The 25,537-nt window shown below is 66.2% G+C and overlaps 5 protein-coding genes across 10 annotated transcripts in view; 2 read left to right on the top strand and 3 right to left on the bottom strand.

Annotated features, from left to right (window-relative positions):
* Positions 1 to 3,562, bottom strand: part of HSPG2 (heparan sulfate proteoglycan 2) — a 30,144-nt gene extending 26,582 nt beyond the window's left edge. The window contains exon 1 of the mRNA XM_088529595.1: positions 3,471 to 3,562. Coding sequence (XP_088385721.1) covers positions 3,471 to 3,533 — 63 coding nt within the window. The 5' untranslated portion in view covers positions 3,534 to 3,562. The remainder of the gene's footprint in view (positions 1 to 3,470) is intronic.
* A 1,542-nt stretch (positions 3,563 to 5,104) lies between these two features.
* CELA3B (chymotrypsin like elastase 3B) lies at positions 5,105 to 7,778 on the top strand. The gene is made up of 8 exons (XM_088529487.1): positions 5,105 to 5,156; positions 5,258 to 5,325; positions 5,424 to 5,521; positions 6,368 to 6,493; positions 6,601 to 6,737; positions 7,286 to 7,431; positions 7,520 to 7,678; positions 7,761 to 7,778. Exons 1-8 carry the CDS (start codon positions 5,105 to 5,107, stop codon positions 7,776 to 7,778), a joined length of 804 nt encoding a protein of 267 aa, XP_088385613.1.
* A 1,918-nt stretch (positions 7,779 to 9,696) lies between these two features.
* Positions 9,697 to 12,603, top strand: TMEM269 (transmembrane protein 269). 6 transcript variants are annotated; one of them, XM_088529583.1, is made up of 8 exons: positions 9,697 to 9,755; positions 10,430 to 10,494; positions 10,972 to 11,081; positions 11,401 to 11,548; positions 11,651 to 11,748; positions 11,834 to 11,977; positions 12,131 to 12,331; positions 12,399 to 12,603. In XM_088529583.1, exons 4-8 carry the CDS (start codon positions 11,514 to 11,516, stop codon positions 12,506 to 12,508), a joined length of 588 nt encoding a protein of 195 aa, XP_088385709.1. In that variant the 5' UTR covers positions 9,697 to 9,755; positions 10,430 to 10,494; positions 10,972 to 11,081; positions 11,401 to 11,513; the 3' UTR covers positions 12,509 to 12,603. The 6 variants fall into 6 exon arrangements, with proteins under 6 accessions (XP_088385709.1, XP_088385714.1, XP_088385708.1 ...); XM_088529588.1 differs by lacking the exon at positions 10,430 to 10,494 and having other exon boundaries at positions 9,731 to 9,755; positions 10,972 to 11,016; positions 12,399 to 12,515; XM_088529585.1 differs by lacking the exon at positions 9,697 to 9,755 and having other exon boundaries at positions 10,429 to 10,494.
* Positions 12,604 to 13,968: 1,365 nt separating this feature from the next.
* SVBP (small vasohibin binding protein) lies at positions 13,969 to 14,929 on the bottom strand. Its single transcript, XM_088529594.1, has 3 exons — positions 14,849 to 14,929; positions 14,133 to 14,270; positions 13,969 to 14,055 (listed from the first exon to the last, which is right to left on the bottom strand). The coding sequence occupies exons 2-3, from the start codon at positions 14,247 to 14,249 to the stop codon at positions 13,969 to 13,971; spliced, it is 204 nt and encodes a 67-aa protein (XP_088385720.1). The 5' UTR covers positions 14,250 to 14,270; positions 14,849 to 14,929.
* Positions 14,930 to 16,063: 1,134 nt separating this feature from the next.
* LOC104573805 (E3 ubiquitin-protein ligase TRIM62) lies at positions 16,064 to 19,254 on the bottom strand. Its single transcript, XM_088529568.1, has 5 exons — positions 18,809 to 19,254; positions 18,012 to 18,107; positions 16,897 to 17,153; positions 16,706 to 16,821; positions 16,064 to 16,627 (listed from the first exon to the last, which is right to left on the bottom strand). The coding sequence occupies exons 1-5, from the start codon at positions 19,214 to 19,216 to the stop codon at positions 16,077 to 16,079; spliced, it is 1,428 nt and encodes a 475-aa protein (XP_088385694.1). The 5' UTR covers positions 19,217 to 19,254; the 3' UTR covers positions 16,064 to 16,076.
* Between the last annotated feature and the right edge of the window lie 6,283 nt (positions 19,255 to 25,537).

Here is a 25,537-nt window from a genome sequence, read left to right as displayed (position 1 = left end):
GGACACGTGTGCGCGCTTGCACCGCTGCGCGCGTGCACCGGCGTGGGCTGTGTGTGCACACACGCACCACGTGGAGCTGAGCGTGCTTGCACTGCTGCATGCCTGCAGCGTGTGGGGCTGCGCGTGTGCGTGCACTGCTGCATGCTTGCACCGACACGCGCTGTGCATGCGCGCTTGCACTGACACGTGTGCACCGCGTGGTGCTGCGTGCGTGCGCTTGCACTGCCACGTGCATGCACCAATGTGTGCTGTTGCACGCGCACTTGCACTGCCAGACGCATGCACCAGGACGGGGCTGCATGTGCGTGCGTGCAGTGCTGCGTGAGTGCACCGATATCGGCCGTGCACGCACCAATGCAGGGCTGCACGCGCGCTCACGGGGCCGCTTGCACACGCACTTGCACTGCCACGCGTGCATCCCGGCGCTCCCACGCGTGCATCCCAGCATTCCCACGCGTGCATCCCGGCATTCCCACGCGTGCATCCCAGCATTCCCATGCGTGCATCCCGGCATTCCCACGCGTGCACGCACCCCCCCACTGCACCCACTGCCCCGCACACCAACGGGGGGAGGCTGGGGGGGGTGCAGCCGCCAGGACCCCCCCCGGTAGCCAGGCCGAGGAATCCGTCGGGGCAGCAATTTGCTGTGCAAACAAGCGCGGGCGGATTAGAGCGGGCGCGGGGGCCGGCGCGGGGGGATCGCTCGGGATTTACCCGCCACAAAGGGTGGGAAAAACCACGGCCGCCCCGGGCGAGGGGGAGCGGGATGGGATGGGGGGGGGGGCACGCGAATGCCAGCGCGGCGCCGTGCCCAGGACGCCTGGGCCCCGGCCAGGCTGGCGGGGACAGGCACCAGACGGTGCCCCCCCTCCTGCTTCCCCCAAAATATCCCGGCTCCGGGCACGGCTGTGGGGGCTGGGGGGTGGGCGCGTTGGGGAAACTGAGGCACGACCCCCGCGGCAGCCGGCCACACGTGCAGCGAGCGGGTCAGGGCTCAGCTGCGCGCGGGGAGGGCGTGGGGGCCGGGCACACCTGTCCCCTCCGCCGGCGGAGCGGGAATGAACCCGGATCGGGTTACCGGAAACAGCTCGCCGGACCCCTGGCATCACCCCGGACGCCTGGGCCCGCTGCCGGGGCCAACTCCTTGCAAACTTCCCCCCCACGGCCTCATTCCCAAGCAAAATTCCCGGGATGGGGAAAAGCGGGGGGAGGGAAAATCCCAGCGCGGGGCGGGCAGGATGCCCGGCCGGACGCTGGCGCTCCTCAGTTTTTCCACTGGCCGGCCCAAAATTCCCGCCATATCCGACGGGCGCCCTTGGGGCTGCCCAGGGAGGAAGGCGAGGAAGAGGAGGGAGGCGCCGGCCCCGCTGTCACGTCCGCCGGCGCCACGTGGGCTTCGCCGGGACCTCGAGCGAGCGCCGGGGCCGGCGCCGGGATGCAGCGGAAAAGCAGGAAGCGGCCGCCCGGCGCCGCCGCCGGGGCGGTGGTGACAGCCCCCCGGGCTATTGTTTCCCAAGGCCGCGGCAGCTTCCAGCCCCGAAAGGTGTTTCCCGGCCGTGTTTCCCGGCCGCTTCCTGCGGAGGCGCGAGGACGGGGCGTCCCCCCTCCGGCTGCTGCGGCGGCCGGGAAAGGCATCCCAAATCCCGGCACGCTGCAAAGGGATCTGGCTGTTCTCCCCGTTTTTTCTTGCCCCCCCATGCCGGAGCAGGAGGAGGATGGATGCTGCCCCGCGCGCCCTCGCCGCCAGGCGCATTCCTCCCCGCTCCCGATTGCCTAATTTATCCAGCTGGGAATAGCAGCCGTCGGGGGGCAAGGGAACGCCCTGGGAAGGGGGGGGTGGGGGCAGCTGCCCCCTCCCCTGGCACCCCTCTTCCCCCCCGCCGCAGGCAGGCAGAGCTGGAGGGGCCCAGGCGTCCTGGCGCGGCGCCTTCCTCCTCCTCCTCCTCCTCCTGGCCATCTTTGGCCATGGGCGACCGCGGAGCTGGGAAAGAAATCAGTGACGGGGCGAAAACGGTGCCGGGAGGGGGGAGGACCAGGGCGGGAGGGGGGACGCGTGGCCGAGCCGCGGGGCTGCGCGCGCGGGCGCGCGGTGACACACGCGTGTGCACGGTCACACTCGCGTGGGTACACGGTCACATCGTGGGTACACGGTCACACTCGTGGGTGCACGGTCACACTCGTGGGTGCCCGCTCGCCCGAGGCCTGGCGATCTTATCACACATTCCTGGCCTGACCTCTCCCCCCCCTCAGCTTTAACCCTTGCCGGGGCTCCCGCGGGTCACCCGGTGCCGGCAGGACATTGAGGGCGGCGGTGACGTCCCCACAGCGCCGGGGCCGGCAGGGGAGGGGACGCGGGACCCCGGGCGGGGGGGCGGGGGGACGGTGGGGACGCGGCGGTGCCAGCGCGGCCCCGAGCAAAAAGGGGCCTCTGTTCTCGGGGCGGCCGCGGGCAGAAGTCCCGGCCCAAAACCGCCCCCGCGCACGGCCTGGACGGAGGGACGAGGGACGCAGGGACGGGGGGACCCCGCCGGGAGCCCCCCGGGGCCCTATTTTGGGACAGCTATTTTTAAGGGCGGGTGCCGGGTGCTGTCCCTGTCACCCTTTAAATTTAGCCGGAGCGGGAGACGGCGGGACGCCGGGGTGGGGACGGACGGACGGACACCCCAAGGGGACCCCCTGGCCCTGATGGGGGGAAGGGGCTCCCCCATCCCTGCTGTGCAGGGGGACCCCAAATTCCGTTGGGGGGCTCCACGTTGTGGCCCTGGTCCGTCGGGTCCCCACAGCTCCTAGGGGACGGGGCACAGGGGCTGGGGCCCGAATCCCCCCATCCCAATTCTGGGTGACCCCATGTCTCCATGGGGGCCCCCGTTCTCCGATGGGATGGGGCAGGGTGCCGGGACCCCCATCCCCCTGACCCATGCAGGTCCCCAAGCCCTGGATAGGACAGGGCACAGAGATGGGGCCCCACATCAACCGGGTCCACCGGGGTCCCCAAAGCCCTTAGGAGACAGGGCAGGGTCCTGGGGGTCCCACATACCCTTGGTCCATGGGGGACCCAGAATCACTTAGGGGATGGAGCCGGGTGACAGGGACCCCAAAGCCCCCAACCTGGGCTTGGGGTTTCCTGTTGGGATGGGGCACAGAGGAGGGTCTCCACATCCCCCCGGTCCATGCGGGTCCCCAAACCCCCTCGCGGGTGGCACACGGTGCTGGGGCCCCACATCCCCCTGGGGGTCCCCAACTCCCCATGGGATGGGGCGCCGAGGAGGGTGCCGGCATCGCCCCGGTCCATGGGGATCCCCAACGCCCCCAAGCACAGGGCAGGGAGCTGGGAGTCCCGCACCCCCGCGGTCCGCGGGGGTCCCCAAGTCCCCGGGCAGGCGGGGCACAGCGCTGGGCCCCCCCGTCCCCGCGGGGTCCCCATGGCCGTGGGGGGCCGGGACACCCAGGCGGGTCCCCCCGGTACTCACGGCGAGCAGCGGCGCCAGCAGCAGGAGGGCGCCGAGCGCGGCGGGGACGCGCGGGCCCCCCATGGCCGCTGCGCTCCGCTCCGCTCCGCTCCGTCCCGTCCCGTCCGCCCCGTCCCGTCCCGCGCGCCGCCCGCCCCGCCCCGCGCCCGGGGGGCGGGACGGGGGCGGGGCGGGGGACACGCGTGGGGCGGGGAAACCACCCCCCCCCCTTCCCGCGCCCGCCCCTCCGCGCGGCGCGTGGGACCGGGATGGGGGCGGCACCGGGGGCACCGGGGGCAAGGGGGGTGCCAGGGGGTGGGGGGGTTATAGGGGGCTACGAGGGATATAGGGGGCTATGGGGGTATAGGGGCTATGGGGGTATAGGGGGCTACGGGGGGGTATAGGGGCCTACCGGGGGGTATAGGGGTCTATGGGGGTATAGGGGTCTATGGGGGTATAGGAGGCTATGGGGATATAGGGGGGTATAGAAGTCTATGGGGGTATAGGGGCTATGGTAGTATGGGGGCTACGGGGGGTATAGGGGTCTATGGGGGTATAGGAGGCTATGAGGGGGTATAGGGGAGTATGGTGGGGTAGAAGGGGCTGTGGAGGCATAGGGACTATAGGGGTATAGGACTCTGGAGGCTACAGGGAGCCATGGGGGTTATAAGGGGCTATGGGGTGTATAGGGGTCTATGGGGGTTATAAGGGTCTATGGGGGTTATAGGGGGCTACGGGGGTACAGGGGAATATGAGGGTATAGGAATCTATGAGGATATGGAGGCTATGGGGGTATAGGGGCTATGGGGGCATGGGGGTCTATGAGGGTATAGGGGGCTATGGGGTTATAAGGGACTATGAGGGTATAGGGGGCTATGGGGAGTGTAGGGGTCTATAGACGTATGGGGGTCTACGGACATACAGGGGGCTATGGCGGGTACAGGGGGCTATGGGAGTATACGGGCTATGGGATATAGGGCTATGGGGGTATGGGGGGCTATGGGAGTATAGGTGTCTATGGGGGTATAGGGGACTATGGGGGTACAGGGGCTATTGTAGTATATAGGCTGTGGGGGTATAGCGGTCTATGGGGGTACAGGGGACTATAGGGATATAGGGATCTATGAAGGTATAGGGGTCTATAGGGGTATAGGGGCTTTGAGGGTATAGGGGCTCACAGGGCACAGCAGCTATAGTGGATATAGAGAGCTATGGGGAGTATTGGGGGCCATTGGAATATAGGGGACTATGGGGGATATAGAGGGCTATAGGTTTATAGGAGCTATGGGTGTATAGGGGGCACATGGGGCACAGCAGCAGCAGGGGGTATAGGAGGCTACGGGGGCACATCACGTACAAGGGTACAGGGGACATATGAGGCACAGCAGCTATGGGGGATGTCGGGGGGTATGGGGGACTATAGGGGGTACAGGGGCACAGCAGCCATAGGGGACAACAGGCTGGGTTCGCACGGGGGCCCATAGGCCCCGTTGCCGCGTCCTTGTCCGCTGGCCGCGTCCTTGTCCCCCGGCTGCCACCTGCGCCGCTCCCAGGCCCTGGCCCCAGGTGGCCCCGGTCCCCTTGGTTCCCGGGCCCCCCGCCCCTCTCTGGGCTTGATATAAAGCGGTGACGGTGGCACCAGGGCCACACTCGCCATGATGACCCCGACGCTGGCCCTGCTGCTGGCCCTGCTGCTGGCCGCCCCCGGTAAGGCCCCGCTCGGGCACCCCCGCCCCGGTGCCACCACCCCCAATGCCACCATCCGGTGCCACCACGTCGGTGCCGAGCGCTGACGCGGGTCCCCACAGGCCGCACCGCGGCCGCCCCCCGGGTGGTCAACGGCGAGGAGGCAGAGCCCCACACCTGGCCCTGGCAGGTGAGGGACCGGGGACAGCGGAGCAGGGACCGGGGACCGCGGTGGCCCCGCGGGGCCGGTGGCAGCCGCCTGTGTCCCCCTGTCCCCCGGCTGTGCAGATCTCGCTGCAGTACGAGCGCGACGGCACCTTCCGGCACACGTGCGGCGGGAGCCTCATTGCGCCCCAGTGGGTGATCACGGCCGCCCACTGCATCTCGTGAGTGGCCCCGCGGGGACGGGGACGGCGTGGGGGACACGGTGCAGGGACAGGGCACAGGGTGCAGGGACAGGAGGGCAGGGTGCAGCGATGCTGGGACATGGCACAGGGACAGGGTGCAAGGATCGGCACTGGGGTGCGGATACAGGGTGTAGGAATGGGGTGCAGCGATGTGGCACAGGGTTGGGGTGCAGGGTGCAGTGACAGCGTGCAGGGCACGGTGACCACGTGCAGGAACTGGGTGCAGTGACAGGGTGCTGGATGCAATGACGGGGTGCAAGGCGAAGTGGCAGGGTGCAGGGTGCAGTTATGGGGAGCAGGGGGTAGCACCAGGGAGCAGGATGCAGCAACAGGGTGCATGGCACGGTGACAGCGTGTATGGCATGGTGACAGGGTGCATGGTACAGTGACGGGGTGCATGGCGTGGTGACGGGGTGCATGACTCGGTGACAGGGTGCACGGTATGGTGACGGGGTGCACAGTGTGGTGGTGGGCTGCATGGCTCAGTGACAGGGTGCATGGTGCAGTCACAGGGTGCACAGTGTGTTGACAGGGCGCACAGCGTGGCGACGAGGTGCATGACGCGGTGACAGGGTGCATGGCATGGTGATGGGGTGCACAGTGTGGTGATGGGATGCACTGCATGGTGACAGGGTGCATGGTGCAGTGACAGGAAGCATGGCATGGTGATGGGGTGCACCGTGTAGTGACAGGGTGCACCATGTGGTGACAGGGTGCAGCACCTAGCATGGCTGCAGCACCTGCCACCTTGGTGCCACCAAGCACGGAGCCCCCGCGCTGGCAGCACCGTCCCCGCTGCCCCTGACGCGTCCCCGCTCCCCGCAGCTCCTCGCGCACCTACGAGGTGGTGCTGGGCGCGCACGACCTGACGGTGCCCGCGGCCTCGGAGCAGCGCATCCCTGTGAACGACGACGACATCTTCGTGCATCCCGGGTGGCTCAGCTCCTGCTTGTCCTGCGGGTGAGCGCGGGGCCGGCGCGCGGGGACGTCGCCGCCGCGGGCGTCCCCGGTGCCGCGGGTGTCCCCGGTGCCGAGCCGTGTCCCGCCCGGCCCCGCAGCAACGACATCGCGCTGCTGAAGCTGTCGCAGCCCGCGGAGCTGCAGCCCGGCGTGCAGATCGGGCGCCTGCCGCCCGACGGCGACGTCCTGCCCGACGGCTACCCCTGCTACCTGAGCGGCTGGGGACGGCTCTCCAGTGCGTGCGCGGCCGGGGGACGGGGAGGGATGGGGCGGAGGGAGGGATGGAGATGGAGGGAGATGGATGGAGGGAGATGGATGGAGGAATGGGAGGATGGAGGGCTGGGGAGATGAAGGGATGAGGAGGTGAAGAGGGGAAGGAATGGGTGGATGGGAATGGAGAGAGGCAGGGAGAGGTGGAGGGATGGAGGGGTGGAGATGGAAGGGCTGGGAGGGTGGAGGTAGAGGGAGGGTTGGGAAGATGGAGAGATGGATGGAGAGGTGGAGATGGATGGAGAAAGGGAGAGGTGGAGCGATGGAGATGGAGGAAGGGCTGGGAGGAAGGAGGGCTGGGAGGATGGAGGTGGACGAAGGGTGGGTTGGGAGGATGGATGGAGAGATGGCTGGGTGGGTGGCTGGAAGGAGGGGGGGCTGCAGGGATAGAGGAAGGAAGAATGGGGAGACGGTGGCCGGAGGGCTGGGGTGGGTATCCGTGGGGCTGGCCGGATCCCTGCGAGGGCGGCGGCAGGAGAGGCGGCCGGACAGACGGACGGCGCCGGCCTGCAGCCGGGGGGCCGCTGCCGGACACGCTGCAGCAGGCGCTGCTGCCCGTGGTGGCCTACGAGCGCTGCACGCAGCCCGACTGGTGGGGCAGCCTGAACATCCGCAGCACCATGATCTGCGCCGGCGGCGGCGAGGAGGCCGGCTGCAACGTGAGCACTGCGGGGCACGCGTGGGGACAGCGGCGGGGGGGACACACGGGCACCCGCGGGAGCCCTCGCGCCGCCTCTGTCCCCGCAGGGCGACTCGGGCGGCCCCCTCAACTGCCCGGCGGCCGACGGCAGCTGGGAGGTCCACGGCGTCGCCAGCTTCGTGTCCTCGCTGGGCTGCAACACGCTGCAGAAACCCACCGTGTTCACGCGCGTCTCCGCCTTCACGGACTGGATCGACGAGGTGAGCGCGCGGGGACGGGGACGAGCGCGCGGGGACGGGGACGGGTGCTCACGCCGTCCCTCCTGAGCGCCGCTCGCTTCTCTTGCAGGTTGTGAGCAGCAACTGAGTGGCGGCGGGGCGAATAAATCCGGGTCCTGGCTGCGTGCGCTCCCGTGTGCTCTGTGTTGCGGTGCGAGCGCTGTGGGCGCGTTGCATGGCTGCGTGCACGCGCACGGTCACGCAAGCACGCGCAGCTTGCACAAGCGTGCAGGCAGAGCTGTGCTTGTGCACATGCACGCTGCAGGGTTGCGCGTGTGCACACGCTTCTCCGCACATACGCACAGCAGAGGCACGCACGCACGTGGATATTGTATGTGCATGGATATAGCACATGTGTGTATTGCACGTGCATGGATATTGCATGCATGTGGATATTGCACATGTGTGGATATAGCACGTGTGTGGATATTGCATGCATGTGGATATTGCACGTGTGTAGATGTTCCACACACACGGCTATTGCACATGTGTGGATATTGCACACACTTGCATATTGCACGCATGTGGATATTGCATACGTGTGGATATTGCATACACAGGAATATTGCACACGCATGCAAGTGTGTGTGCAGGCACTGCCATGCGTGCACAAGCAAGCTGCATTGGTGCGCATGCACGTGCAGGCACATGCGCGGCTGGCGTGGCCCGATGCGGCCCCGGCCAGGCCGGCTCCCTTTGCCAGCAGGTGGCACTGGAGGAACAGCCGGAGCGGCCGGGTGGGCACCCGCGCCCGGCTCCCTGCAGCCGGAGGGGCCGGGCTCGCCGGGAATGGGGCAAGCCCAGGGATTGCCCCGGGTCTGGAAACTTCCAGGCCTTGGGGACGGACACATGGACATGCCTGGGCACCATGGGGAAAGACCCATTGACATGCCCAGACACTGCGGAGATGGGCACGGACATGCCTGGGCACCAGGGGAATGGCCACACAGACATGCCCAGACACCACGGGGATGGGTATGGACATGCCTGGGCACTACGGGAATGGACACACGGATGTGCCCAGACACCACGGGGATGGGCACGGATGTGCCTGAGTGCTAAGGGAATGGACACACAGATGTGCCCAGACACCACGGGGATGGGCGCAGACATGCCTGGGCACTAAGGGCCTGGACACACAGGCATGCCCAGACACCACAGGGATGGGCATGGACATGCTTGGGCACTAGGGGAATGGACACACAGGCATGCCCAGACACCACGGGGATGGGCATGGACGTTCTTGGGCACTAGGGGAATGGACACACAGGCATGCCCAGACACCACAGGGATGGGCATGGACGTGCTTGGGCTCTAAGGGCCTGGACACACAGACGTGCCCAGACACGGCGTGGATGGGCCCCAGCCTGGTTGCACCTGGACACACCTGGACACACCTGGAGGCGCCCGAGTGCCGCAGGGCCGGACGGGCGCACGGAGCAGCGCGCAGGTCCCGCAGGGACGCCCGGAGCGCGGCCGCCACGGCGGCCAATCCGCGGCGGTGGAAAATCCCCGAGGGCGCCCGCCGCCTCCTCCCGCCGCCGTCGCCTCGCAACGGGGGAACAAAGACCCCTTTGACGGGCACCCCGGAGGGGGCCCAGGCGTCCGGCGCTCCCCCCTGCAGAGCCGCCGGCCCGGCCGAAGGGCGAGACAGAGCCCAGTGGAAAATCCCCGGGGCGATCATGCGCTCGCGGCGGGGCCCTATCAACTTTTATGGCCCCCTCGCCGCTGCGGGGACCTTTGGCCGGGTGCCGCCGGCACGAGCCCCCGCGCGGCTCCTTATCGGCGCCCCCCGCCCGTGACCCCGGCGGGGAGCCGGGTGCCGGGTGTCCCCCCCGGCGCCACCGCGGGGCCCCAGCGGCTCCTCCCCTGTGGCCGCCGGTGCCAGGAGCCTCCGAAAGCCCCCGCGGCCTCTGCCCGGACCCACCCCCGGGGTGACTCAGCCGGCTCCGCCGAAGCCTTTCCTTATATAATGCGGCGCCCGCGCGCGCCCCGCGCGCTCCCCTTCGCACCTGCCCGCAGAGCCGCGCGCCCGCTGCCATGTGGATGGTGTCGCCGCCGGTCGGTGAGTCCCGCCGGAATTTCCCCATGGGGAATAAGGGGGGAAAGGCGGCGCGGGAGGCAGCGAGGGCGCTCGGCGGCTCCGGGCAATGCCGAGCGCACGGCGGCCCTTAGGGAAAGGGAAGGGGGACGACGCAGCCCTGAGGGCCACCACGGGCCAAGCGCCCTCGTTAGGTGGGAGCTAACGAAGAGAAGCCCCGTCCCAGAGCCATTCCAGCCCGGAGCCACCGCGGAGGAGGCCAAGAGCCCTTTTCCATCCCTGTAAACGGGGGACGCGAGGGGCTCACGGGTCTTGGCGCGCCGGATCCGGCCGCGGTGCGCCCATCCCGCCAGCAAAAGCGGGGAGAAGGGGCGCCGGGAGGCCGCGGAATGGCCGCGCGGGGCCATTGTGACGCCGGGAGCGGCCACCGGCACCACCAAGACCCGGGAGGCGCCGGCAAGACCCGCGGGCCGCGGAGGGGGTCGGTACCGGGCCCCAGCGCCGCCAAAAGCGCCGGGAACGCGCGGGCGGCCGGAGCCAGCGGCGGGGCGGACCGTCCCACTCGGCGCTGCCGTCATTCCCCCCGGAATAGGCACCGCGCTCTCCGCGGCACCTGGTTCATTTGGCCGCTCCGGCGGCCGCGGAGGGAGGGAGGCTCTGAGCGGGGATTTCGCCCCCATTTTATTTCTTCTTTTTAGCAAACTCACCCTTGCGCCGAGCTGCGAGCGTGCGGCCCGGCGCGAAGCCGCCGGGGGCCGAGAAGGTGACCGAGCGCCGCGCTGGCACGGGGGCGGTTTTTGGGGGGAAACGCGCCGGCTCGTGCAGCACCCGCTGCCGCGGTAGGCGCCGACGGGAGGCCGGCGCCCTCGGCCGCGCTCCGAGCGCCGCGGCGGGAGGCGGCTCCCGCCAGAAAGGAGCCGAGTCTGCAGAATTCGGCACCGCGCTCGCCCGCCGGCCCCGCGGGCCGGACTTTTGCACCGCGCTCGCGCCTGCCGCAGCTCCGTGCGCGGCCGCAGAGCCGGGTGGCCAAAGTTCGGCCTCGCGCCGGCGCTTCCCACCAGCGCCGAGGGCGCGGGAGCCGCGAGAAGGAAGCACAGAGAAACAGAACCCCCCGCGCTGTCCCGTCCCGTCCCGCTCCCGGCCGCGCCGGCGGCCCCGGGGGCTCCGCGCAGGCGGGGGGAGCCTCCCGGCGGCGCGTTGTGGCTTTCTGTGTTGCTCTGACCTGCTGTTTTCCTTTCAGATGAAGCATCTCATGAACTTGCCTGGCTTTGGGAACACGTCCAAGGCAGGGCGCAAAACACACTAGTAGGACATGACCCTTAACACTTTCTCTAAAGAGTAGCCCTATAGGTATATAAGAGCAAATCGAGCTTAACACGGGGGCTGGCTTTTACTCTAAGCTTGGGTTTGGTTTTTCTCTCTTTTTTTTCTTTCTCCTTTTTCTTTTTTTTTTTCATGTTTTCGGCCTCCCCATCCTCCCTCCCGTCCTGCCCCGCTCCCCACCCCTGGCTAACGCTGCGTTTCGGCTCGCGGAGGTTTTCCCGGGTTGCGGGAGTGACGGAGGAGCAGCCGGCGGCGGCGGCGACGCGCTCGCCGCGGTGGCGGCCGCGCCGGCGGCGGCCGCGCGCCCGGCCGGGGCGCCGCTCACGGCGCCTCTCGCGCCGCGCAGGTGCCTTGCAGCACACCAAGAAGCTGGTCCTGAGCGAGCAGGCGAGCCGCGCGCGGGCTCTGGAGTTTGTCCGCAAGAATGCCGCCAACGCGCTCTCCACGGCCAACCTGATCATGGGGCTCTCCTCCGTGCTCTGCAGCGTGAACGGGTAAGCGCGCCGCCGCGCGCCGCTCCCGGCGAAACGAGGAGGGAAAGGGACGGACGAGCGCGGGGGCGCCCGCCGCCGGGCTCACGCGCTCGCTCCCGCCAGGCGCTACGACTACTCGTGCTGGCTGCTGCTCGTGGGCTTCCTGCTCGACCTGGCCGACGGCGCCGTGGCGCGGCAGCTCGACGCCTGCTCGGCGCTGGGTGAGCGGCCCCGTCCCCGCGCGCGGCGCCGCGCGGTGCAGCCGGGCGCTCACGCCGCCGCTCACGCTGCCGCTCGCTCCCGCAGGCGCCAAGCTGGACGACTTCGCCGACTTCACCTCCTTCGGGCTGGCCACGGCGCTGCTGCTGCGCACGCGCGGGCTGCTCGACGGGCTGCTCGCCGTCGCCTACGTGCTCGCCGTCCTCGCGCGCCTCTGCTTCTTCTCCAGCGGTACGGCCCCGCGGCCAGACCCTTTTCCCGTCCTTTTCCCTATGGATGCGGCGGGAGCGTCCTCCCGAGATGCCGCATGCGCTCGCGGTGAGGATAAAGCCGCTACGGAAGGGGCTTTGGGGTTAATCCTCCCCGTTTGGGGTCAAATCCCAGGGATCCCCTTCACGTACCGCGGGCTGCCGTGCCCCTACGCCTCGGCGCTGCTGGCGGGCACCTCGCTGCTCACGGGCGGCCACCTCACGCTGCTGCGCGTCGCCGCCACCGTCATGATCCTCTTCATGGTGGACCAGGGCTTCTACCCGCACGACAAGGTGCTCGAGTCGCAGCTCTGGAAGAAGCTGGTCTACGCCGGAGGTGAGCGCCGGGGCGCGCGGGCGCGGGGCGGCGCGGGGCCGGCCGCTCACGCCGTCGCTCCCCGCAGGCGTCGCCGCCGTCCTCTTCTCGCCCGCCGCCGTCCTCTCCCTCTACTATCTCGCCTGGGCGACCTCCTACATCTTCTTCCCCTTCGCGCTGTGGAGCTGCAAGGTGTGAGCGGCGGCGGCCGCCGGCCGGGCCCCACGTCTCCCCCGGCGCCGCGCGCCGCCCCCGGGTGCCCCGTGCTCAGTAAAGCTTTGGCCTTCCTCGCTCTCCGGCGCTGGGATGTGTCGCCGCCCCGAGCGCCCCCGGCCGCCGCGTCCCCTCCGCCTCTTCTGGACGCGCATCCGGAGCGCGGATCCCTGCGGAAACGCCGAGTCCGTTAGCGGGTTTAGGAAGCGGAATAACTCCGTTCTTGCGGGAAGGAGCCTGTGTCCGGCACCCTCCGGGTTGGTCTCCGCAATCCCGACCCTTCGGAGCGGGTAACGGACCTCCCTGGTAGCAGAAGAGCAAAGGAGGCCAAGGGACTCCCCCATCCCACCTTCCCTCCAGGGTTCAATCCCCAAAACCTCTCGCCACGACGATGCACCAAGTAATTTATTACAAAATCCCAGCTCCAATGGGGAATCACCCACAGGAGAAGGTGGCATGAGGGGACGGCGTCCCCGCCCCGGGCCCGTTTAGGGAGAAACCCGGGTTTCCAGAGGGTGACGGGCAGCCCCAGCTCTTTTAAATCCCGACCTCGAGGCATTGGGAGCGCTCGGGGATTTGTTTCCCACTCGGCACCGTAGGGAAATGCATCCCGAGAGCGTAGCCTCCCCTTCCTGCATTGGCTCCATGGGGTGAGACGGAGTGCAAGGGCAAAGGAAAACGGGACTCGAAACAAAAGAAAACCCACCAGCAGTTCAAACTTTCTGGAAATAAATAAACATGGAGGAGAAACATCCGGCGCGGCCACGTGCGAGTCTGTGTGCGCCGGGACAGCGGGGCCGAGCGCGGGGGCGGAGGAAGGAAGCGAAGGCCAAACCCGGCGCCACGGCCGGAGCCGGTGTCCGGCGGGAGCCCCCGGAGCGGCGCCCGGCTCGCAGCTGCGTCGCCGTCCCCGCGGCGGCTCCGCGGGCAGCGCGCCCGGCACGCGCAGCTGCGCCGGCCGGCCGGGGAACGGCCTCTCCTTGGAGAGGAGCCCTTGGCCGCGGCCGCCTTCCTCGGGACAGCTCTCGGAGCCAGCGCGGCTGGCGCTCGGGACGCGCCGCGCGGCGGAATCCGGCCAGATCTCGTGGCTAAACCTCAGCGCCGGGGGGCCGGGGCTGCTCGCGGTGCCAAGCGCCGCGTTGCTCAACGTGCCGCAACGTTCCCAGCGCTTCCCCGTCCCCTCCGCTCCGCTGCCGCGTCCCCACAGCAGGCACAGAGGGGACAGCAGCAGCGCCGACAGCGCAACCCTCGTGCACGGAGCCCGCCGTGCCGCTCGTGTGGCAAGGATACGGGTGGAATAACCACGGTTTTTATTTAAAAAAAAACAACAAACCAAACGCTGTTTTTCAAAACAAGGTAATAAATAGAGAACATGTTAGAAAAGAGGCGGCACCGGGCTAGGGAGGAGCAGGGATGGAGGGAATGCCGGCGGGACGCGGAGCGTGTCACTCCCCGGACGCCTGCATCTGCTTGCAGAAGGAGTCGAACTGCTGCTGCTCCAGCTCCGTCATGACCCGGTTGAGAGCGTAGATCTGCGCGGGGAGAAGGAGACGGGGCAGAGGAAGGGGAGGCTGCTCCCGGCGCGCGGGGCGGCGCGGCGGCCCCTCACCTCGGCCCTCTGCCGCTGCTTCAGCTCCTGCTGCGCCGACTTCTGCTTGGCCTTCTCCAGGCGCGCGGCCGCCTCCTTGGCCTTGGGCTTCTCCCGGCGCCCGCCGCTCGGCTCCATGGCTGCGGGGCGGCCGCGCGCCTGCCGCCGGCACGGTGCCTCAGGGCTGCCCCCAGCTCCTGCCCTCCGGCCTCGCTACCCCCGGGATCCCTTACGGCTGCCGGAGCCGCAACTGTCCCCGGCACCCCTACAGACCCCCCTGCGCCCCACGGATCACCCCATGGGCCCCATAACCTCCCCCAGTGACACCTGCACCCCAGCCAGGGCCCCATATCTTCCCCCTATGACTGCTACAGACCCCCCTGCGCCCCACGGATCACCCCACGGGCCCCATAACCCCCCAGTGATACCTACAGCCCAGCCAAGGCTCCGTATCTTTCCCCCATGACTGCTACAGACCCCCCTGAGCCTCACAGATGGCCCCATAACCCTCCGGTGACACCTACACCCCAACCAGAGCCCGGTATCTCCCCGCTATGACTCCCACAGACCCCCCGAGCCCCGTAACACCCCCCTACGAGCCCCGCAGCCCCCCGGCAGCCCCCGCCACGCCTGGGCCCCACAGCCCTCCCGGAGCCCCACAATCGCCCCGCAGCCCCCTCCGAGCCCCCCGGCGGCCCCGTGCCGCTCCCCCGCGCCCCCCGACCCCGCTCCGGTACCGGCGGCCCCGCTGCCCGGCCCAAGATGGCGCCGCGGGCCCGGCCCCCCTCGGCCGCTCGGGCCTCACGGCGCCTGCGCCGGAAGGGGGGGGGCGCCGGGGCGGGGTGCGCAGGCGCAGCTCGGCGCGCGGGGGGTGCGGTCGCCAGCGCGCATGCGCCGCCAGCGAGCGCCCAGGCGGGACCGCGCGGCAGCGAGAGGCGCCGCCTGGCGGGCGGGAGGGGGAGCAGCCCCCAGCGCATCCCGGTGTCCCCAACAGCCCCCAGTCCTCCCAGGACATCCCAGTGTCCCCAACAGCTCCTCATGGCATCCCATTGTCCCCAACAGCCCCCAGCGCATCCCAGCGCCCCTTCCACTGCAACCCAGTGTCCCCAACGGCCCCCCAGGGCATTCCTGTGACCCCAACAGCCCCTCAGGGCATCCCAGTGCCCCTTCCACTGCAACCCAGTGTCCTCAACAGCCCCCCAGGGCATCCTAGTGTCCTCTGCAACCCCCCAATGCATCCCACTGTCCCTTCCATTGCATTCCAGTGTCCCAAGCAGCCCCGCAGGGCACCCCAGTGTCCCCAACACCTCTCCAGGGTCCCCTCCAGGGCATCCCAGGGTCCCCCACATCCCCTCCCAGTGCATCCTAGTGTCTCCCCCACTGCATACCCATGTCCCCTCCATGGCATCCCTGTATTCCCAGTTTTCCCCACTGTGCCCCAGCATCCCCCCAATGCACCCCAGGATCCCCAGCACCCCCCTCCCCTGCATCCCAGTCTTCCTCAGTGCATCCCATACCCCTAGGTTCCTGCAGAGAATCCCGTGTCCCCACTGCCCCTCCAGTGCCTCCCAGGGCCCTCTGGTGGCCCCCGTGTCCCCGTTCCCTGCAGTGCCAAGAACCCCCCTTGCCACCCAGTGCCTCCCTCTTCCTCCCCCCTCCTCTGAGTGCCGCAGTGACATCCCGCTGCCCCCAGTACCTCAATGACCCCCCTTCCTCCCTCCGGGCACCCCACAGCTCGTCAGACTCCCCCCCAGACCCGGGAGGAATCGGCGCCACCGACCCAGCTCCCCGGGGCCCAAATCCACCCTTTTATTGCGGCGGCCGGAGCCCACGGAGCGCGCAGCAGCCGGAGCCGGCGGCCGCATGGAAGCCCAGGACGGCAGAGACGGAGCGGCCGGGCTCCGAAAACACCGGAGGGGCCGGGGGGGGACACCCGTCCCCGCCGCTCGCTCCCCCCGCGCGGCGCTAGATGCGCACGGTGTTGATGCGCAGCGGCTGCACGTTCTTGCCGTTGGCGTGGCTCTGCCCGGGGCTGAAGTAGGAGCAGAGCTTCCCCGGGAACTTCTCCCGGAACGTGTAGAGCCAGGACATGTCGTCGGCGTTGTAGAAGATCAAGAGCCCCTTGTCGTAGTCCAGGAAGACGCCCACCTTCTCCAGCTTGCTCTTGACGTTGAGCCGCGTCCAGGGCTCGGTGCAGGCGCTGTACTGGTTGCCGTCGTGCATGACGATGCAGTAGAAGCCGCGGCTGGGCTGGATCTGGATGCTGCCCTTGCGGGTGACGGCCTCGTGCGCCAGCCCGATCATCCACTGCGTCTTTTCGGAGACGACGACCTCCCAGTAGTGCACGCCGGCGCCGAACGCCTCGGCGCCCAGCACCGACACCTCCACGTCGAAGCGCTTGGGCGAGTCCTGCAGCGGCTGCGGGTGCAGGTTGCCGTACGCCACGATGGTGCAGTCGTCCGAGAGGATGAGGCGCTGGTGGGCCGTGCCGGGGTCCAGCGTGAGCGCGGCCGGCACTGGCGGAGCGAGGGGGACGGCGCGTCAGCCCCGCGCGCTCCGCCGCGTCCCGCATCCCGTCATCCGCGCGTCCTTACCGGGGTGGATGTCCTGGAAGAGCGACTTCCAGATCGTGTACTGCAGCGGGCCCATGTACTTGGACGTGGGGAAGTCCTCGTAGGTGAGGTTGGTCTCGTGGATCTTGCCCTTGAGCCTGCGGGACCGAGCGGCGCCGTGAGCTCGGCGGGGACGCCGCGGGTGCCCCCCGTGTCCCCCGAGCCCCACGCACCGCTCGGAGAGCGAGGCGACGCCGGCCAGGAAGACGTGCTTGTCGGCCTCGGCCAGGCGCTCCTGCAGGATCTGGCTGCCCTCCTGCACCTTGCGCAGCTGCTGGCTGTAGCGCTGGATCTTGTGCTCGATGTCGGTGAGCGTGCGCGCCGTGTCCGCCTCGAGCTCCTCCAGCATCGCCTTCTGCCGCTCCCGCAGCAGCCGGTGCAGCCGCTCGAAGGCCTCCCCGATCGTCACCCGCAGGCTCTTGGCCGACGACTGCGGGCGCGCGGGGGGCGTCAGGCGCTCGCAGCGCTTCAGTTCTTTGGGAAAAGACCCTCTCCGCCCGCTGCTTCCCGTGGTTGGGAGCTTCATTTCAGAGGGAAAACCTGCCCAGGGAGCCGCCACCCGCCGCAAAAGCGCCTGGGGCTTTCGGAGCGCAGCTCCGAGCGGGATGCAGGGCAGCGCTGGGATGCGGATTTGCGGTAACCTGTGCTCTGCTACCTAGGTCCTCACTGGGGCCTCCCCAAATCCCCCCATTTAAGCGAAACCCTCAAAAACTCATCTCCCAGCAATGCTCAAAACCTTATTTTAACTTTTTTTCTGCTTTTTAACACCAGGGTGGGGAAAATATATATATACGTTCCCATGCCAAATCTCCTGCTGGTGCATTAACGGGTGTCATTCCCTTTTCCCTCCCAAAGATGGGAGCCCAGCTGCAAATAAACGGTCCCTTCCCCATGACTCCTAAGCAAGCAGGGAGAACGAGGAGCTATTTAAAAGCAGCTCGTAAAGAAATAAATTGCAGGGAGTGATGGATGGAGTGCTGCAGCTGGGAGAGCACACGGACAGAGCAGCAATCAGCCTGATGTATGGCTTCATCAGCATGCCAGGAGGGCTCGGAGCCACGGGAAAGGGAAAAAAATGGGAATATGAGGGGAAAAAGCAGGGTTTGGGGTCTGGGGCTTTCTTGGAGAGGGAGTCTCTGTGGCTCCAGCAGGCCGGGGCTCCCGAAAATCAGGCTGGCGAGCGGCAGGGAGGGCGTCTGGCGGCAGAGCCAACGCTGCGCGTGCCGGGAGCCGCATTCCCGCGGGGAACGCGCTCCCACGGGAGCGGGCGCCGCGGCTCCGAGCTCACCTTGGTGTCGGCCAGCTGCCGCTTGAGGAGGTGCAGGGCCTCGGTGTGGCCGCGCTCGCTCTCCTGCAGGCTCTGGAGCTGCTCCCGGAGCTCCCGCTGCAGGGCAGGAGGTGCTGAGAGCCCGGCACGGCTCTCCCGGGGCTCCCGGGAGCCACCGGCTGGCAGGGATGAGCGGGGCTCGGGATGGGGGCTCCTCGCACGCGCGGGCTGGGACAGCGGCTCTCCTGCTCCGCGTTTCGGGAAGCGGCAGCCCATGTCCCGCTCCACTGCAAGCATCGGTCTGAATCCCAGCCACCCGCCAGCGGAGCCGGGACACAGAGCCGTGCCACTTGGATAATGGGATACGGAGACGGGAGCGGGGCAGGGAGCCACTGTTCGAGGGGTGGGAAGAGGGTGCGGAGCAGGGAGCGGAGCTGGAGAGCAGAGGGATGGGGCTGCGGGTGCTCCCTGCGGGATGAGCCCCCGTTTCGGCAAGCTCCGGGATGGGGGGAGCCTCCTCAAGGAGGACACGGGGCCCTTGGGTCCATGGGGCATGGGGACTAAGGGGGTCCCGCTGCGGGGGGAGCACTCCAGTGCATACGGGATATCCCGCAGCATTGCGGATGGGAATACACAGACGGACGGGAGCATCCCAAGGGAGCCGCGCTCGGGAGCTCCAGATGGATGGACAGACGGAGAGACGGCAGCATCCCGGCCGGGGGGGCAGCCCCGAAAGGGGACGGCAAGGAGGAGGGCGAGGAGGCAGCGCTGCAGGAGCCGCGCGGCGGGCAGCGCTCCGCACGGGCCCCGGCGCCCACCTGCAGCTCCTCGAAGGCGTCATCCACGTTGGTGACCTGGTGCTGCTCGTGCACGGCGGGCTCGTCGCAGAAGAAGCAGACGACGGCGCGGTCGGTGAGGCAGAAGAGCTTGACCTTCTCGTGGTCCTTGCAGGGGAAGGGGCTGCGCTGGGCGCCCAGAATGGCGTCCAGGGGGAAGGCGCTGTAGCGCTCCACGATGTTGGCCAGCTTGAGGCTGGGCGCCAGCGTGGGCTCGGCGAAGGTGCGGCGGCACTCGGGGCAGTCGCGGGTGCCCTGCGGCTCCTGGCGCACCCAGTGCTCCGTGATGCAGCGGCGGCAGAAGTAGTGCTCGCAGCCGAAGCTCACCGGGTCCTGGTAGATGCTCAGGCAGATGGAGCAGAGCAGCTCGTCCTTCAGGCTGCAGGCCATGGCCCGGCCCGGCCGGGACCCGGCGCCGGGGCTGCCCCCCCGGCCCAGCCGCTCAGGGGGCGCCGGGCTCGAGGCCGCCCCGCGGCTCTGCCCTCCGGGGGAGCCGACCCTGCGGCTGCACCCCCGGCTCTGCCCCTCGGGGGGACCCGGGTTCGAGGCCCGCCGCGGCGCCGCCCGGAGGACCCGGGTTCGAGGCCGCCTCCCGGGCTGCCCCCCGTCTCGCTGCCCCCCGCCGCCAGGGCAGCCCCGCTCCCGGCCCCTCGCAGGGCGCTGCCGGTGGCGCCGAGCGAGGCCGCAGCCGCCTCAGCGCGCCCCGGCGGCGCGGGGCGGGGCGGGGCGGCGGCGCTTCCTGCCCGCCCCGGCCCCCCCCGCGCCGCGCGAGTGGTGCCGCCCCCGCCCCATTGTCCCCCGCGCGGCGCGGCGGGTTGGCGCGCACCACGGCGCCGCCCGCGGGGGGGGCCTTAAAGGGGCCGCGGGTGGGGGGGAGCCTTAAAAGGGCGATCGCCTGGGGGTGGGTCTTAAAAGGGCCACTGGCGGCGGGGGCTCTTAAAGGGGCCGCAGCCGGCAGGGCGGGGGGCTGTTGAGGGGGCCCCTTTCCCGCGCCGCCCTCGTCCCGGGGACACGGCCCCGCTCGGTGCCATCTGCGCATCGTCCCTCCGCCCATCTGTCCCTCCGTGCATCTGCTCCGCCCTTCATCCCTCCCTCCATCCATCACCCCGGCCCTCCATCCCTTGCTCCATCCATTCATCCCTCTGTCCATCCGTCCGTCTGTTCCTCCATCCATCACTCCATCCATCCCTCAATCCTCCCATCCATTCATCTCTCCACCATGTGCCCACCCGTCTGTTCCTCCATCCATCCATTTGTCCATCCCTCAATCCTTCCCCCGGGTCTCTCCATCTCTCTGTCCTTCCCCCAGGTTTGTCCGTCCATCCCTCCTTCCCTCCCCTTCCAAGCCCAATGGTCCGGCGAGAGCGATGCCAAGCCACTGGGCACCAAACCAGTCAGGAAAACCAGGCAAAGCATCCAGGGAGCCTTGGGATGGTTCCCACTCCAGCTGTCCCAATGCTGGAGCGAGGACAGATGGAAAACGGGGAAGCAACACCCAGGAGGGGGGATTAAATTGCACATTTTGGAATCGTCATGAAAAGTCAGGATCCTGGCCGGGAGCCAAAGGGAACACGGCTCCGGCTGCGCTCCCGGTGCCCTCCTCCCCACGCGCCCCGGCCCTTCCCTGCCGGACGGGAATAACCACCCGCTTTGTTCCTGGCCCGGGCGGGAGGACGGGCCAGAAAGGGGGGGAAAAAAGAAGAAAAAAAGAAAACCAAAATGAAAGAAAGAAAGAGAGAAAGAAAAAAAAGAAGAGTGTCGCACTCCGGGAGTTTTCTGCCTGTTTCTCTGCATTAGGAATTCAGGTCTCATCTCCCCCTCCAGTCCTCAGAGGGGGACTAGGGAAATTATGTTATCCGAGGAGCCAGGGAAGAGGCCGGAGCCGAGCCCGGCTCCCCGCGGCGCCGCTCCCGTTCGCTAGCGGGTTTTCCCAAGCCGGGAAGTTGGGGTGCCCTAATTGCGGTGTTAAGGGATGCCCCGGAGCAGCGAAAGCGCCCGGGTGCTCCGCGTGCCGCTCGCCCGCGCGCGCCAGCGCCTCGGGAAGGGCGGGAAGCGCATCCTGCCTGGAGCCTTGTTGTGGGCGCGCGCCCTAATTGCGGCGCAGGGAAGCGGGTGTGTACGGGCAAACAGGGAAATTAATCCGGGTAATTGCTCCGTGGGATGCTGCGCCTCCTGCTAGCCCGCGGGCGCGCGCCCGGACTCCTGTGCCGGCTTCCGGAGTCGGGATCCGCAGAGGAAGGAGCGACATGAAGGAGGGTGCGGACGGGCTTCGGCCTCCGCCACCTCCCAGTGCTCGCGGCTTGGAGCGCATCGAATCCCACCGGGACACACTTCCTGCTCCTTCCCGGCTCCTGCTGCAGCAGAGCTGCCGGAGATCTTCCCCTCTGGGATCCCCCAGGACGGGTTGGACGCTCCTGGCTTTTCCGGAACAATTTCCGGAGGGAAAGAGAGCCCTCGGTCCTGCGGAGGAGTGCGCAAGGATGCGCCCAGCACACTTTGCGGATGCTTTTCATCTCCTAAGCGCTTTGCAAACATTAACTAATTAATCCTAATTAACTCATTACCTAATTACAAGCAAACGGCCCTCCCATTCAGTGGGAGGAGGGAAGGGATATTAAGGCACTGTCACTTTTTAACCAAACGTTCCTGGTGGTCCCTAAAGAGCTCTTCCAGCACCCACGTGTCCCTGGTGGCTTTGCCACGTGGCCCATGAGCCCCAACAATTCTTGACTTGCCCATGGCTGTGGATCCAGGATAAAAACCTGCTTTGCTGGAGGGTTTGTTTGAGGGATGTCAGATCGAGGGTTTGTTTGAGGGATGTCAGATCAGAGGGGGAGCATCCATGGATCGCTCCCAGCCTCCGAGCAATGCCCCAGGAGCAAGGTAAGCAAAAATCCACCTGGAACCTCCCAAATCCGTGGCCCAGAGGCCGGTTTGGGGCAGCGCCGGCGGCTTCACCCTCGCATGCTCTCCTTACGAGCTCTGTGCTGTGGAGGAAAGAGAAGGAAAGGATGGGAAAAGCTCCCCACTGCCTCCTGCCTCTGGAGACACAGGAAAACGAGGAATGTGCTGCCATTTCCCGCACCGACAGGCCAAGCTTTTGTGCAGGAGCCGAGCGAGCAGGTGTAGCCGCCTGCTGAAATACCCGCAGAGGTGATTGATGGCGAGGGAGGCATCTCCGCTCTGCTCCGCGCGCTCCCCTGCCTTCCCTTCCTTTTAATTGTGGTTGGATCTACCCTGGGGGCAAAAGAGCCTTTGAAGGTCGGTCTTTCTTTCTTTCTTTCTTCCTTTCTGGTTGAACGGGAGATTTGCAGCCAGCTCCATTTCCTCTCGGCGTTTCCATCCATTGCGAGGCCTGGAGCGTTCAATAGTGTCACCCTGCACGAGGGACGTTCCTGGGAGACTCTGCCCTCCCTGCTCTGGAAGCTCCCCATGGATGGGGATGCTCGGGGGGGACCGTGTCCCCTCTCCGCGCTGCACATCGCGGTTGGCTTCCCGATGGCCGGGAATCGCCAAAGGCGACGCTCAAAACCGCGGCGGTTTCACAATCACGCCGAAAACTTCCCGCAGCAAAACCCCCCTGGCCATGCGGATGGAAGTGAAACAGAGAGAGCAGCTGAGAAGACACCTAACGAGCAGAAAGCAGGGGCTGCCGGGGGACACCGGGGGCCTGGGGACACCGAAATGTGCCTGTCCCTCCTGGCTAGGGCGCGAAGGGGGAAGGAGCTGGATCTGGAGCTCGGTTCAGTCACCATGAGCCGTTAATTAACGGATTTGGGGATGTTCCAAGACGGGGAAGCGTTGGGATGAGTGTTTAAAGTGGGGACAGGCTGATGCCAGGCCTCTTATCCTCGAGAAACGCCAGGACACAGTCAGGTATCCAGCCCTATCCTGGGAATCTTCGCTGTAGCCAGGAGTCGTGCCCACACTTTGGTGGAGCGGCCGGCAGCTCATCCCATGCCTGCACCCCCTGCCTGTGCCAAGCTCTGCTCCCTGCGGAACAGCATCCGTCCTGCCCCCCACGGCTCCGGAGCCGCGCGGAATAGGAGGGGTGTAAAGCGCGGTCGCGTTTTCCTCCTATCCCTATCTAGCTATCCAGCTCCTATCCAGCTGCTCCGGCGGAGCTGTGGGAACAGCGAGGGGGGAAGAAGATGAAAGGCAGCGTGGGAACGCGGCTGCTTCGCTCTCGGCTGCAATAAAACCCAGGCCCTCCAACTCCTCCAGCCCAGCTTGAGATGCAGAGGGGGAGAACGACCGCCCTGCGCCCGCCTGGAGCGGCCACGGGCCTCAAAGCAGGGACAAGCAGGTGTCAAAAACACGGAGAGCCCAAAGGATTGAGGGCCAGGTGCGCCAAAGGAGGCTGCGATGCCCAAATCCTGCAGGATGCGGTACCCCGGGATTCTCCTGGAGCTGGGGCTTGTGGCACGCACGGTTGGCGCCTGGTTTTCCCAGTGGATGGAGTTTGGTGACGTGCAGAGGAATTTGGTGCTCACCTTCGGCTTTTTGTTGCCTCTCCCGTGGTGTCGGCTCCGCTCGGGAAGGACTCGGACGCCTGGCGAGCGCGACCGGCTGGAGAGAGGCCAGGGGCAGGCGGCGACAGCAACCAGGAGCCGAGAACACTCAGCCCGTGCGGAAGGGGCTGGAGGATTGGATTTGTTTAGTCTAGAGAAAAGGAGGCTGAGGGGAGACATAATAACAGGCTTCAAGTACGTGAGAGGGAATACGGAGCTCTCGGCCCACCGGGAGAACCGCTGCCGGCGTCGCGGGGGCTCCTGGGCCTCCCCAGCCCATCCACTCAGCGCGTCCTTCCCTCCATCACCGGGGTATCCCCCACGTCTCATCCTCCGCGATGGAGCATTTTGGGAAACCTGGAAAGCGTGAAAAAAAGCCCAGAACTGAGATTGCTTTTTTTTCTTCTTTTTAACTGGAAATTTGTGGGAAGCCCTCTCAGTTTGGAGCAACCAGACTCCACGGTACAGAGTTGGTTCCCGGGTGGTTTAGCGAGTGCACAGGGACAAGCAACTCAGGTTGGAAATAACACACGACTGTGTAACAAAAGTGGCCAAAAGATGCTGCCCCAGTTCATTGCAATGTCTCCAAAATGAGAAGAAATGCTTGCATTGCAATTATTTATTATTATTTTTAAAAGAGCAAGCGCCGATACAATGAAGCAGAAAGGCAGGGAATATCTACAGGGATGGAAAACCAGGCTTAGAGTTGATACACTGATGTGAAGTCGGAGAAACTCACAGTTTGAAGAAGTGTTTGGAACGAATGCGATGAGCTGGGTTTCACGCTGCTCCCGAGAGGAGAGGAGAGCAGTTTTTAGCAGTTTTCCCTCTACCTGCTCAGCACATTCGGAGCTGTGCGGTGGCTAATGCGCCCTGCGGGCTGGCACAGGGATCTCAGCTGCTTCCAGAGGCGCCCGCTCCGCTGCTTTGATACTTGCAATATCGCAACCTTCGGGATTCTCCAGCTGTCCTCTGAGTCTCCTTGGGAAAGGAGAAAAACAGGCAGATAAGACGCGAGAGACAAGAAGAAAAACAAAAGCGAATAAAGATGAATAAAGAAATATTTGGTGCATGAGCAAAAATAACAAAGGAAAACAAACTTCTTTTAATGGAAGAGCAGCATCAGCTTGGAGGCTAGTATATATTTACATGCTCACATATACACACACACATATATATATATGTATTAACAACACTTACTTAGTTTCACTTTTTTTTTTTTTTTTCAAATTTAGAGATATGATTGTCTTTTAGACCAAAGCATGCGTGGAAATTCATTGTCCCTCATACAGAAATAGCTTTAATTTTGCAGAAATTTCACCAAGTGCTGTATGCTCGGAGATCGTGGAAGGACCATTTGCAACAAAACTTGCATCTGATCCCTCAAATACTCAGGATCTTGGTGTGGGATGAACCTATGCAGGAAAAATGTGGTGGAAAAGGGACTTTTTTTTTGACAAACAATTTTAGAAAGCACTGTTGGCAAAATGAGCTGCCATTCACAGCAGACAGCGCCGGTGCACGATAGAGCTAAGCCGGCACTTGGGACAAAGCCAGGGGCTCACAACCACACTAATGGCAAGAATAAACTTTTGCATTTCTGCAGCATGTTTTGGGGGCAGATTTTTAGAGGATGAGCAGGCCTTGCCTTTCTGCAAGAGACCCCCCAAAACACAGTGGGCAGGACGGACTCGGTGGCAGCAGAAAGGAAAATTTTCCCTTTCTTCCCTATTTAAAAGACAGGGTTTGTAGGCACCTCAGAGCCCGCTCACCTGGGCGGCCTGTGCCATGCTACCAAACCCCCCAGAAGGTCCTCAAGGAGGAAAAAATAGGAAAAAAAAATAGCTCGAAAAAGTTTGCAAAGTCCTTAGCAACTGAACTCCGCGTGCAAGGGGGGCTGCAGGACACGGGAAGGAGGGTCCCCTCCTGCCATGAGGCTCCGGCCTTGGTTTTCCCCTTGTCCGAGTGCATGGGGAGCTGGATGAACCACGTTTTCCCAGGGGATGTGGTGGGGACACAGAACTCCAGGCCTGGGCGGTGGGTTTTTTGGGGGTAGAAAGGCCCAAATAGGAGCAGGAGGCGCATTTCCCATGCAGACTCGCTCTCCTCTGCTCCGGGTGCTGCTTGCGGATTTGGGGAGCTCCCTGGATCAGGCAGGAAGGGCTGGGTGGGGGGTGGAAAAGAAAAATAACCAGAAGAA

This window comes from Tinamus guttatus, unplaced genomic scaffold, assembly GCF_059628265.1.
Source record: "Tinamus guttatus ecotype Peru unplaced genomic scaffold, ASM5962826v1 Tinamus_guttatus_pri_ptg000332l, whole genome shotgun sequence".
Taxonomy (NCBI): Eukaryota; Metazoa; Chordata; class Aves; order Tinamiformes; family Tinamidae; genus Tinamus; species Tinamus guttatus.
Note: the sequence above shows the minus strand (reverse complement) of the source record. Positions and strands in the feature narration are given on the sequence as shown.